General features: G+C 39.8%; 2 protein-coding genes across 2 annotated transcripts in view; one reads left to right on the forward strand and one right to left on the reverse strand.

Moving 5' to 3' along the window:
- syap1 (synapse associated protein 1) overlaps positions 1-5,894 on the reverse strand; it is an 18,695-nt gene extending 12,801 nt beyond the window's left edge. The window contains exons 1-2 of the mRNA XM_084065188.1: positions 5,601-5,894; positions 3,072-3,190 (exon numbers count right to left, since the gene is read on the reverse strand). Coding sequence (XP_083921314.1) covers positions 3,072-3,190; positions 5,601-5,799 — 318 coding nt within the window. The 5' untranslated portion in view covers positions 5,800-5,894. The remainder of the gene's footprint in view (positions 1-3,071; positions 3,191-5,600) is intronic.
- Positions 5,895-7,185: 1,291 nt separating this feature from the next.
- On the forward strand, positions 7,186-12,345 carry phospho2 (phosphatase, orphan 2). The gene is made up of 5 exons (XM_084065222.1): positions 7,186-7,233; positions 8,298-8,378; positions 8,926-9,020; positions 10,104-10,267; positions 11,430-12,345. Exons 2-5 carry the CDS (start codon positions 8,308-8,310, stop codon positions 11,832-11,834), a joined length of 735 nt encoding a protein of 244 aa, XP_083921348.1. The 5' UTR covers positions 7,186-7,233; positions 8,298-8,307; the 3' UTR covers positions 11,835-12,345.
- The last annotated feature ends 1,578 nt before the right edge of the window (positions 12,346-13,923 follow it).

Below are 13,923 nucleotides of genomic sequence, written 5' to 3' on the forward strand. Positions count from 1 at the left end.
TCTGTACATTGAAACTATATGACACCAGGTAAACAATGAGCAATGTTTAAATAACATGCTATCTAAATTACATTCTTAACTCATTCACTGCCTGAATTATTTCTGGCCGCGTTTGCCCACTGCCAGAGATTTTCCATTGAAAAAAAAAGTACTCAGGAGCCGAGATACAGAATCTTTAAGTTTTAAGTTAACAAGGAAGTGGATGGGAGTCTAAATCTTCGAAAAATCAAATCTCCTTGGTCTTTGGGTCAAATAAAATTTTAAAAAACAAAAACGTTTTTTTTTTTTTTTGTCAAGTCGTTTTAGTCGTTCTAGGCAGGCATGGCTTATGGGACAAAAGTTGTTTTAGTCGTTCTAGGCAGTGAATGCGTTAACAATTGTGGCCGAGAAAAATAAACCTAAGAAACAACTAGAAGAATGACCGCGGTATGTTTGCACGGTAGTCATGTCTTGAGGAAGGGGTAAAGGGAGGTGAAGTGCTAGGTAGGGCATGAGGTGGAGTCTGAAGAGAGAGTCTGCAGTTATGACTGCAATGAGGAAATTGTTCCTCAGTTTGGGGGCCAGGAGGGAGAAGAGTCTGGGACGTGTTGAACATTGTCCCGGCTGTTTTAGGGAAGGTGCAGACAGCTTCCCCGTGTTAGCTGATCTGAGTGAGCGGGAGGGGTTGTATGGTTGGATCAGGCACGTACACACACACACACGCGCGCTCTCTTTATGTCTTCTAAAGGAATATAAATCATGTTAATCGACTGCAACTGAAAACTAAGCACAGCGTTTACCAAGGTGTTTTCATTTGAACACCTTGAGTAAATTGCAATACTGGCACGACATCAACAAGATCCTCCACTAGAGGGCACTCTACGCCAAAGTTAGTCTACACAATTTAGCCAGAATGCTGTTTTACAGTTGAACCAAGCCCCCCCCAGGTAGGTAAATAATAGCCCATAGGGCAGGGGCCAATGTCCTGTTTCTGTAGCGTGAGGCGGCTTGATGTACAAGTTCATCCTCCAGGAATGAGAGGGCCAGCTCTGTGTCGCTCATTGGAGATAGTTTGTGATGCGCATGCTCTATTGCAGGGGTCTTCAACGTTTTCAGCCCAAGGACCCCCTAGCTGAAAGAGGGATGAAGCAGGGACCCCCACTACATACTGTATATGGCTTTTCATAGATTTCATAGACGAAAACACCAAACGTCTTTGCCAAAAATAGCAGATCTACAAGCTCACAACGCCTTGCGCTGCGAGGCGTTGTGAGCTCGTAGATCTGCTATTTTTGGCTTAAGTTCTCTTCAGAGTAGGCATAATGGGGTTCAAGTGTTTAATGTATAAAAAAAAATCCAATCACACAAAGATTTGCCAGCCCGCCTGTAGTAACTCTGAGGACCCCCTAGGGTCCCGGACCCCCTGTTGAAGACCCCTGCTCTATTGTCATCAAGTTGATGACCAAACCCGGAAGGAGGTTGTACTTCCCGGGGGAGTAATATGCACTGGGTGAGCAACTTTCATTGCAATGAAGTGGGCAAGGATTTTCACTGTCCAGATATTATAGAGCTCTATGAATTGAACATCAGGGAGTGCTGCTGTGCTTTGAAAAAGGTTTCATCTTCCGTTAAAAAATGGCAGATGAAAAAGTCATTAGAACCCTACGCCTGCATTTTTATTGGTATTTTAAATGCGTCTCACCGTGATTATGTTCACACTGGTGTGATTCTATTCTATTCAAAACGAGTTGCTAAGGAGAACATTTTGCATCATGTTTTGCAGTGTAGCTTTCTTTTAAATGTGATTGTGTGATTAATATTTCTGCAATAATGTTTACAATGTTTTAATGTTTTTTTGTGTACACACGGACACGCACACGCACACACACGCTATGCTCACAGTTGATGTGCTACCGACAACGCCGCCCTCCCCACATCAGCTCTGGTGAGATCATATTAATTGTGCAATGTCCCTGTTCAATAACAAATACAGAAGGTTGAGGTTGAGGTTGTATACAACCTCAAGCAGTGGCGCGGGAAGGGGGGGGCTACGGGGGCTGCAGCCCCCATGGTGATTTTTTATTTATTTTATTTATGAGAACGAGAATTAAATAACTTAACCCTAACCTAACCCTAACCCTAACCCCCTAAAACCGAAATAAAGTAAAGGAAAAAAAGTGCCAAAACCCACCCAAACCCGCACATTTTTCGACCCGAAACCGCAAAAAGCGCGCGTGCATGCGTCAAGTGATTCCCCCCGACGCTCAGCCCCCCTGGCTATTAAGTACTTCCCGCGCGCCTGACCTCAAGGCACCTCCACATCTACGTGGAGGTGCCTTGAAGGCACATTCAGTCACATTCTGTTCCACTGGCATCATTTTCCACATGTTGCCAGACAAGTCTTTTAAGTATAACTTGAACTTCATGAGAAAGGAATGCGAACACATAAAGTCTCTTACAGGGTGCAAAGAGTGGTTACATGTCGCCTTTCCGACATGTCGCCTTTCCGACGTTAACTAACCCTATACCTAACCCTAACCCTAACCGCACGCGGAAGCCACTAGTCAGAGTGGTGAGATGTCGGAATGGAAGGCGGTTACCGCAAAGAGTTTACAATAGGCTCTATGCACAGCAGCCATATTGTGAAGACATTCACAGGTGTTGCCAATGATACTAATGAAGGCTCTGTTCCATTCTGGTCAGACAGAGTCAGGGTGTTGATATTGTGCATGTTGACTCACTGGAAACACTCTGCTACACCAAGTGGGTTTAAAATGTGGGTCCAGGGACCCCCATGGTTCCTTAAGGGGTTTCCAAATGGCCCCTTGCGAGTGTGTAACTCTGAGAGTGTGCAAAACATTTGTACACTCTCAGAGTTATGGGGGTCGTGGAAATTGAAAAATCTGAGATGCAATGCGTTGAACTGAAAGAAAAACAAAAAAATCGCCTCAAAATACATGCTCAAAATAGGGACTGATTTTTAATTATAAATTATTCATCAATTATTTTTTTCTTTTATTAATCGATTAAAAATGATTAGTTCGATTAACTGCCGCACCCCTTATTGGAAGTCAGTTTAAGAGTAAACATGCCTTGTCGATGATGCCGTCGATCTTTCCTTCCTCCACACTCTTCTTGATGGTCTGAGCAGTCCCAGCCACAGACTCAGAGATCTTCTTGGAGGCAGAGGAGGCGAAAGTGAAGATGTAGTCTGCAAAACGGAAGAGTTATAGTGTTCATGTCAATCTAGTAGTCCAAATCAGAATCAGGCTTGATTGTCACATGATCACAGGTTTACACAGGAGTAAAGAAGTAACACGGGCTCCTTCATTTGTAGTTTACAGGAAAGGGGAGAAAGAACAGAGAAAGAAAAGTCCAGTGGTTTTCAAACGTGTTGTGCCCAAGGCACAGTGATGGGTGAGTGAAAATCTCAAGGCATGTCTGGAGCTATTTTTGAAATTCTTAATTTGTTAATAAAAGCTACATGTTGACAGAGTCCCCCACAAGTCTACACTAGACCCCCCCCCCCTTCTACACATTTGACCTATTATAAATAATACCTATATAAGTGAGTAAAGGTAAATAATAGAACCTACCACAGAGCAGTGTGGTAAGTTCATAACAATTACATCACTTTACTGTAGTGCAGCCTTTAAAACCAGGAAAAGACTACTTATGCCAATAATAGGATTGTATTATAATATATTGCCCAACGAGCCATCCATTTGCTGCAGTGCAGGAGAAAACATCATCATCATCATCATAGATTTAACACCTTTAAACACACACCAACACACATTTTGTGACAGATTATGCCAAATTCAATCCGTCTAGGTTAAATCTGTATAAATGTTCAGTTGGATCTGCATTGCTATAGGACAGATTGGGCCCAAGTTATTTATTTTTTTTTATCATTTTTTACTATTCTACATACTGTAGGTCAAAGTTCATATCCAGTTGCAGTGTTTGTGAATAATCAGTACACAGTAAAACAAAATACTCGGTGTGAATTTAACTCTGAGAGCGTACAGAGTTGTAAAAATAGGTTTCGTGGGGATGGATGATAAATAATGCCAAATAAAACAATTCTAGTTTTTATGTATAGATATTTCCAGTGTAGTTGTGTTGCTATAGGAAGTTAGGAACAGACTGGGACCAATTTTACTTGAAAAAAAAACAACATTCTATTAATATACTGTAGGTCCAAGTTCATATCCTGTTGCAATGTTTGTGAAAACACACTAGAATCCTGAGTCTACTGTACAATACTGTCTTTGAATGCCTTGTCCATTAATAGACTGCCCCTCTCAAATAAAGACATCAAGTCAAAGTGTGCAAAATCTGCAAATGGAACCAAATGGACCCACAAGGGTCCATTTGGTTCCATTTGTACACTCTCAGAGTTATAAGGAGTTTCTGAAAACAGTCCTTTCTTCTGTTAGGAATGATCTGATGGTAGATTAGATAAAAAGAGGTTTCCTTGGGATCTGATTGTGGATCAGTTATACAATTTGGTTTCTTACCACTCAGTCCTTTCTCCAGTCTGGGATCAGACTATGGATCAGTTATAAAAAAGGTGTTCTTAAAACCTAGATCAGTTATAAAAAAGGTGTTCTTAAAACCTAGATCAGTTATAAAAAAAGGGGTTTCTTAAAACCTAGATCAGTTATAAAGAGGGTTTCTTAAAACCTAGATCAGTTATAAAGAGGGTTTATTAAAACCTAGATATAAAAGGGGGTTTCTTAAAACCTAGATCAGTTATAAAGAGGGTTTCTTAAAACCTAGTTCAGTTATAAAGAGGGTTTATTAAAACCTAGATATAAAAGGGGGTTTCTTAAAACCTAGATCAGTTATAAAGAGGGTTTCTTAAAACCTAGTTCAGTTATAAAGAGGGTTTATTAAAACCTAGATATAAAAGGGGGTTTCTTAAAACCTAGATCAGTTATAAAGAGGGTTTCTTAAAACCTAGTTCAGTTATAAAGAGGGTTTATTAAAACCTAGATATAAAAGGGGGTTTCTTAAAACCCAGATCAGTTATAAAGAGGGTTTCTTATAACCTAGTTCAGTTATAAAGAGGGTTTCTTATAACCTAGATATAAAAGGGGGTTTCTTAAAACCTAGATCAGTTATAAAGAGGGTTTATTAAAACCTAGATAGAAAAGGGGGGTTTCTTATAACCTAGATCAGTTATAAAGAGGGTTTCTTATAACCTAGATCAGTTATAAAGAGGGTTTCTTAAAACCTAGATATAAAAGGGGGGTTTCTTAAAACCTAGACCAGTTATAAAGGGGGGTTCTTAAAACCTAGAACAGTTATAAAAGGGGGTTCTTATAACCTAGATCAGTTATAAAGGGGGGTTCTTATAACCTAGATCAGTTATAAAAGGGGGTTCTTAAAACCTAGATCAGTTATAAAAGGGGGTTCTTATAACCTAGATCAGTTATAAAAGGGGGTTCTTAAAACCTAGATCAATTATAGAAGGGGGTTCTTAAAACCTAGATCAATTATAGAAGGGGGTTCTTAAAACCTAGATCAGTTATAAAAGGGGGTTCTTAAAACCTAGATCAATTATAGAAGGGGGTTTACTAAAACCTAGATCAGTTTTAAAGGGGGTTTCTCACCACTCAGTCCTTTCTCCTGTGTGCTAGGATCTGACTCTGGATCAGCTGCCTGCTGTTTGTTTACTTCATTCTGTGTCTGAACAATCTTCTCCTCCTCTGTTTGTTCTCCTTCTTCTTCCACAGGAGACACGGAGGTGTCAATGATCTCTGCTGTCTTGTTGTTGTCCAGGCCCAGCCACGCCCCCCAGCCCTTCAGCATCCTGACCTGTTGTTTTGATAGATTTTAGATGAAAATGTAATTTATAAAAAGAGCTAAAAAAAATGATCCGTCCGCAACTCGATGTTTTCTCCAGATGTGACGTAACCAGGAAGTCACCGTCAGTGTTGACAGGTTTTGTGAGAGAACTAAGCAATCGGGTCCATGAAAACAAGCCCAAAACAAGCCACATGAGCAAACATTGGCTATTTTCAAAAACTCTTGCAATCAGAGTTATTATAAGGGATAATTGGAATATTTTTTGGAAACATTCTAACAACACAATGCACAAATGAGCACTGGCACAGAACATTCTCATGAAAATATTAGAGAACCACTGGTTTAAATAATAATTTACCATTTTTTAAACAAGCCTAAATATATACTTTTAAATATTTACAAGCGACTTTACAGACAAATAAGCCCAAAGTCGCTTATAATAACTAGACATGGCAACACTGTTCTTCTTCTTAGCTTTTTGCATTACCTACAGTATGATGTCCTGCTCTTATGAGTCATCATCGCCATCTAGTGTTGGTTTGGATGTAAATGTGTGTGTGTGTGTGTGTGTGTGTGTGTGTGTGTGTGTGTGTGTGTGTGTGTGTGTGTGTGTGTGTGTGTGTGTGTGTGTGTGTGTGTGTGTGTGTGTGTGTGTGTGTGTGTGTGTGTGTGTGTGTGTGTGTGTGTGTGTGTCTGCATGCGTGTGTGTCTGTCTGCATGCGTGCGTGCGTGCGTGCGTGTGTGTGTGTGAGAGAGAGTGAGTGAGTGTGAGATAGATAGAGAGAGAGAGAGAGAGAGAGAGAGAGAGAGAGAGAGAGAGAGAGAGAGAGAGAGAGAGAGAGAGAGAGAGAGAGAGAGACAGAGAGACAGAGATATTATTATTAGTAGTAAAAAATATATTATAATAATAATAATAATTGTTTAATGATATATTACTTATAAAATGTAAAATACATTGTGTGCGTGCTGTTTCCAGTTCCCACCCACTAGATGGCAGTGATGAGCTACATTTGTTTTTGTTTCGCTGCTTTCATGAAGACCATGAAGCAAAGAAGAAGACAGAACCAGGGTTGCCATGTCCACTTATTGTAAGCGACTTTGGGCTTGTTTTTCTGTAAGGCTGCTTGTAAATATAGGTAGTTGCGGGTTTTATGGGCTTGTTTCTAAAGTGCAGTTGTTTATTTAGGCTCGCTTCCTTTAAACAAAAAACAAAAAAATCTACATTTTATTGCAAGAGATTTAGAAAATGCGACGCATTGTGAGCTTGTAGATCTGCTATTTTGAAATAGCCGATAAATTGCTCATGTGATGTGGCCAAAAGTTGCTTCTTTTGGGCTTGTTTTTCTAGACCTCGTTGCTTATTTCTCTCACAAAACCTGGCAACGCTGCCATTGAAGCAAAGAAGAAGACAGAAGCAGGCAGCTTTACACACTCAGGGTAACAGACATTTATTCATCTATAATAACATTATAATAGATTGATCTGAGTCTCAGAGTTGGTTTAATCAGGGTTTAAGTTATGGTACATGACACATGATGTTATAATGGTGTTTGGCTGAGTTTCTGACTGATCTGAGCTGTAATAATAAAGCTGTTATTTGTTAGATATAATGAGGCTAAACACATGCATAGTTGAGCTTTGAAACATGGGTTATACTCTGAAGTATGACCAGTGGTGTAAAGTATCTAAGTACATTTATTCAAGTATTGTACTGGAGTATTTCCAATTTCAGTACTTTTACTTCTACTCCACTATACATTTCAGAGGCAAATATTGTACTTTTTACTCCATTACAATTATTTGAAAACCTTAATTACTAGTTACTTTGTAGATTTTGATTATTATTATAAACATACTATTTATTACTATGCCCTATATACATTTTGGCCATTTGAAAAAAAGCAGATCTACAAGCTCACAATATGTCGCGATGTGACGCATTGTGAGCTTGTAGATCTGCTATTTTCAAAAGATTTGTATACATTTGAAAACTTGTAAAACAGGACAATCTGCATAATGAGCAGCACTTTCTACTTTTGGTACTTTAAGTACATTTTGATGCCAATACTTTTGTACTTTTACTCAAGTACAGGGTTAGATCAATACGTGGTTCCCAAACTGGGGACCGGGACCCCCCCAAAAAATATTTTGGGGGTTCCCCAGATGATTAGCTTTAATGTGCAACATTGTTTTCTCACTCACCAGTAAACAAACCAACTTACAGTATAAGTGTATACAGAGTATCTGCACATTTCATTTTAAATACCTTTTAAGACCTTGTTAATACCAAATTGGCCAAATAGTCAAATAAGAAAGAGGAAAACATTGTGAAAATAGCCGATCTACAAGCTCACAACGCCTCGCACTGCGAATATACCGCAGTTAATAAAACTTTTATAGAGTTTTAGCATTCTCTGGCCTTATGCAACTGGGGGTCCTTGAAATGAAAACGTCTGAGAAGCAGCGGTCCAGCTGAAGCTGTTTATTTCTTCTCGTTTCAGGCGAAGAACAATGAAGACCCTGGTGGTGTTTGATTTCGACTACACTGTGGTCAACGACAACAGTGACACCTGGGTGATTAGGTGATTCATCTGCTCATTATAGTTTTTTTTATCATAATGATAAAGTGATACTGAGTGTGTTTATTAAGCAACATTACACTCGAGGGTGTGCGTTACCTTGATTATTGGCACGCCGTGATGTGAATAATGCGATTATACAACAGTTACCATCAAAATAAAACATATCAAAATGTATTCATATTGCGGGACATTTCTCTCTCAAAATAACAACCTTTCTGTGTTATCTCTGTTATCCTGGAAATACATGGAGTCCATCTGACAGACAGACAGAGTCCTTGTTTACTCAGCCACTAGACAACTTGTCTTTACTACTAAATTCTTTATTACTAAATACTTTGTATTTAAGCCATTAAGACCGGGAACGCATCGGTGTCATTTTAGTTTGGCTATTCAAAAATAACACATCTACATGCTCATAGGCTACGAGCTTGTAGATCTGCTATTTTTGAAAATTGGTGCAAATCTTTGAATACATATATTTTTTTCGGGGGGGTCCCTAGAACAGGGTCCCTGTTGTAATGTAGTCCTATTTGTTTCCTCTCACTAGGTGTCTTCCAGATCAATCCCTTCCTGATTCACTGACAAAATCCTATCAAAAAGGCCAGTGGACAGCATACATGGGCAGAGTAATGTCCTACATAGGTGAGCATTTTGTTATGCTGTTTTAAGACCTGAGGCAGATTCTTACTAATGTCTTCTAAATACTAACAGTATTCTGAAAAGCGTATGTTCATCGGTGGTTCTCAAACCTTTTCATGTCAAGGACCCCCAAAATTATGTGTATTAGGCCGCCGACCCCCATCTCAAAATATTTTGTTCCAGGGACCCCCAGAAGCAAAGATTTGAGTTAAAATGTTCTCTTTAAAAGAATATAAATATATACATTTGCACACATTTTCTCGATCTTTCAAAAATAGCAGATCTACAAGCTCATAACGCGGCACCGAGTGCCGCGTTATGAGCTTGTATATCTGCTATTTTTGAATAGCCAAAGTGTAAAATAATGCTTTTTTAGTTCAAATCAAAAAATGACAGATGCGTTCCAGGTCTTAATGGGTTAAAGCCATATATGCTCTTTTCAAATCTGAAGGTGGCATACCCTTTTCCAGTTTTTTAATTGTTTTCCAATAGCTTTGTTTGATTGGCTCGGCAGCAGATTTGATCCAGAAACACATATAAAGGAAGGTGTTATTATGCGTTTCCTGTTTCAGCCTGGGCATAACTGTAGTGTAACTGCCACACACATGAATGAGTGAGTCTTATGAATTTTATGATCTTGTACTCTAGCTGCAGTTATTTTCACCAAAGAGATTTGGTGTAGAGGGGAAAAAGGAGGAGTCCAAGTACAGACCCCTGGGGGACCCCGATCAACAAAGTATAAGAGGGGTTGACCCATTAAAACCGGGAAAGAATATGTGTCATTTTAGATTTTAGCTGATATATAATAGCAACGTAGGTTTTTCCCGAAAACTCTTAGGGTTTAGAACAGTGCTTCTAAAAAATAGCAGATCTACACGCTCGCAGTGCGCCAGTTTGTGCCGCGCTGCAAGCAAACATTTTCAGATGGGGGGGGGGGGGGGGTCCGTGGCCAAATACATCATTTTGGGGGTCCTTGGCACGAAAAAGTGTGAGAACTACTGGTTTAGAAGGCATTTGTAGAATGGGCTTCAGGTCTTAATGGGTTAATAAAGGATGATCCTATCCTATCCTGTCTCATCCATGCAGGAGACCAGGCCGTCAGTGAGGCCAGCGTCCGCAGCGTGATGGAGACCATCCCGTTCACCGACGGAATGACCGAACTGTTGACCTTCATATCGGAGCACAAGAGCACCATCGACTGCATCGTCATCTCAGACTCCAACACCATCTTCATCGACTGGATCCTCCAGGTAGGCCTGTCACCATTATGACATTTCACTTGACGATTAATTGTTAATTGCTCAAATAATTGCGATTAGCGATTTAATTGCGCGTGGGTGCAGATATATAATACGGTATATATATAATAAATAACTTTATACTTGAATAGTTGAAATACCCGGAAATAGACGATTGATAAAGTAGATAAAAGAGCTGATAAGGGTCGTAAATCCTGCTCTATGTTAATTAAAACTATTTGTAGTTAAACAGCTGAAAACCCAGTGTAAAAAGGATGAGACGAAATCAAAGACAGACACAGGCCGGTTCTCAAATTAAAAGGTTGACATTGTATTAAGAGAAAGAATCAATCCACGAGGCACCGTACAGCAAAAATATCTCTCTGCCTAACCAGTCAATGATCACAACAGTATACACAAATGAAGTTGTTATCAGCTCTGACGATGACATCTGGCCATGAGGAGCCTTGCTCGTAGGTTGAGACTTTGGCGAGACCTTGGCTCTGACCGGCGTCGCTGGAGGTGTTGTGTCTTTGTCATAGACGGTCAAGTTAACTCCAAGGAGCTGTTATTGTATTCCTCCAGAGATAATCAGTGACCTCGGCTGGGCCTGTGCGCTGTGCAACTCAAAACACATGCAGTCTCTAGAGGAAAGGAGAGAACTAATACTAGGATTAGTTCCAGACCACCTTGAACTTAATACAATCATAGGATTGGTAGGCAGACTTGAGTTATGCAGAGATGGCACACTAAAATAGGATATTATATATCAATATTGTCGACAAAATACCTAGTTTTATACCCATCAACGATCTACAAGCGTTTTTGATCGGCTATTTCCAATATTTATAATTAAATGTGTTGGTAGTCTCTCAAGCCAGACAACTCAGAAAAATAACATTTTAAAATCGCTTAAACATATTTTAGAATTCCCATTTCTGCTAAGCAGACATACCTGGGGTAGCTGCTTTATTTTCTACCGGTGATCACGATGTAACGCGTTTTGTAGATCTGCTATTTCCACCAATTTTTTTAAACGTTTGAAAATATATTTAAAAATATATAAAAAAAAATCAACATGGAAATGATTACGACGACTATGACGATTATGCAAAAAAAAAATGATTTCAAATTGCGATGATGTAAATAATTGTGACAACCCTAATACCTCCAGGCGGCGGGCGTCCAGGCGGCCGTCGACCGCGTCTTCACCAACCCGGCGCGGTTCGACGAGCGCGGCTACATGGAGGTGCAGTGCCACCACCTGCACGACTGCACCCGCTGCCCCGTCAACCTGTGCAAGAGGAAGGTCCTGGAGGTGTACCTGTCGGAGCAGGCGGAGCGCGGCGTCGACTACCGCCGCATGTTCTACGTGGGCGACGGCGGCAACGACCTCTGCCCGACGTCCTGCCTCCGGGGAAGCGACGTGGTGATGCCCCGGAAGGGCTTCACCCTGGAGAAGCTGCTGGGCAAGCTGAAAGACAACGACGACAACGTCCTGTCCCTGAAGGCCAGGGTGGTCACCTGGAGCAGCGGCTCCGAGATTCTACACGAACTGAAGACGAGCGTCGGCGCGTAGTCTTTTTTTTTTGGAATCGGTGGTTTTCAAACGTGAAAATAGCAGATCTACAAGCTCACAATCATCATTGTGAGCGTCGTGAGCTTGTAGATTTGTATTATTATTTTTGTATTTGTGAAAAATGAAATAATTGTTGACTATAATGAATAGCACAACATAGGGACCAGGTTCAAAGATGTTAAAATGTCTTTTTTTGTAGGGTGTAGTATTTGTCTGGGAAATGAGTGTGCACAAAGTAGGCTTACCGATATTGTAAATTAAAAGCAAGAATGCATAACCTTTTGTATGGTTGTATACAGTATATTGTAATAATAATGTGGTTGTCACACCTCTAGACTCACGCCACACCGTTTGGGAACCACTTGTTTGGACAAAACGTTGTGACGAGTTTGTGTTGGACACTACTTGACTTTGACTTTGCAGTCATAACACAAATAACATGTTCATTTTCATTGTGTGCACTTTTACCCAATCAGGTATACATTTGTTTTAAGTAAATCTGTCCGAATGGCTTGTTTGTCTCTAAGAAATTCCTTTTCTTTCATAGACTATTATTAAAAAATACATACTGTCATGAATTCACAGAATATCAAAGAACTGATTGGATTCAGGTGAGCAGGCAGGGAGGTTGTAGACTCCAGAGTTAACCCTTTAAGACCTGAGGCCGATTAAAAAAATGTCTTCTAAATCCTATTGTTGCTATATCAGTGGTGCTCAAACATTTTCATGTCAAGGACCCCCAACATTATATGTATTTGGCCGCCGACCTCCATCTCAAAATATTTAGTTCCAGGGACCCCCAGATGGGGGGGGGGGAATATATATATATATATATATATATATATATATATATATATATATATATATATATATATATATATATATATATATATATATATATATATATATAATATTCAATATAATATTCAAAAAGCTCATAGCGCGGCACAAAGTCACACGCTATGGGCTTGTATATCTGCTATTTGTGAATAGCCAAAGTATAAAATAATGGTTAAAGTCATGAGTCCATCCACATTGTTTTATTTATTTATATTTTTATTGTGTGCATTCAAAAATAATACCATATTTCAATAAAAAGGGGGGGAAAATCATAATGGATAACACCCAAATGTACATGTGATTTTGAGGGGCCCATGTTATAGGAATTTCACACCAGAAATGTAGTCCATTGCATGACTTACACTAATGGAGGCAAGATGTTATAACAACCCATGTCATTACTGCTATTACCCCCCCTATCACCTGATGCATCTCAACCACAAACAGTTGATTAGCTCAATGCACAACAGGTGTAACGCTCATGATTTTTAAGCACAATCAAATAGCTTTAGCATGTCCGCAGAATCCCGATCCCTACGACCTTCGCTGCGTGTCACTCTCCGTCTCTCTCCCCATTTCCTGCTACTACTACTACTACTATATACCAATATATCAATAAATAAAATAAATATATCTTTAAAAAAAATGCATGGCAGAAAGGCGCTGGCAGCTCAAATTGTTCTGTGGACATATATGGCTCCTAAAGCTGTATCTGTTGTCAAATACAGCTTTAGACGTCGGGACCTCCTGGATGGGGACCTCCTGGAATGGTAGAGCACCACTCCACACACCAGGACACAGCCAACAATGAAGACCATGTTGTTTATTAGACCTAAAAAACCTAAACAACCTAAACAGGACAGTCAAGGAAAAAAAAGGAAAAAACAATGAATATAAATATTAAATACAATCACACACAGTATTGATGTTTACATTAGGTCATATATATATATATATATATATATATATATATATATATATATATATATATATATATACATACATACATACTGTACATACATGCGCACGCGCGCGCACACACACACACACACACACACACACACAATGTGTCTTGCCTCGGCTGTCAGTTCTGATCAGGTGCAAAGGTCCCTGGGAAATGGAGTGCGTAGCAGCCTGAGTGTTGTTAGCATGTCTCTTTCCACGATGCTGGCTGCTCCCTGAGACACAACCTTGAGAGCATCTGGATCCAGGAATCTCCGTCCGACACAGCATGACTGAGCAGCTGATG

This window comes from Gymnoscopelus microlampas, assembly GCF_963454915.1.
Source record: "Gymnoscopelus microlampas genome assembly, chromosome: 1".
NCBI lineage: Eukaryota > Metazoa > Chordata > Actinopteri > Myctophiformes > Myctophidae > Gymnoscopelus > Gymnoscopelus microlampas.

Bases quoted from the DNA above. Each gene is read 5' to 3' on its own strand.
- phospho2 (XM_084065222.1), top strand. From the start codon at position 8,308: ATGAAGACCCTGGTGGTGTTTGATTTCGACTACACTGTGGTCAACGAC. The intron at 9,021-10,103 runs GTGAGCATTTTG...TCATCCATGCAG, and splicing joins CAGAGTAATGTCCTACATAG to GAGACCAGGCCGTCAGTGAG. The intron at 10,268-11,429 runs GTAGGCCTGTCA...TAATACCTCCAG, and splicing joins TCATCGACTGGATCCTCCAG to GCGGCGGGCGTCCAGGCGGC.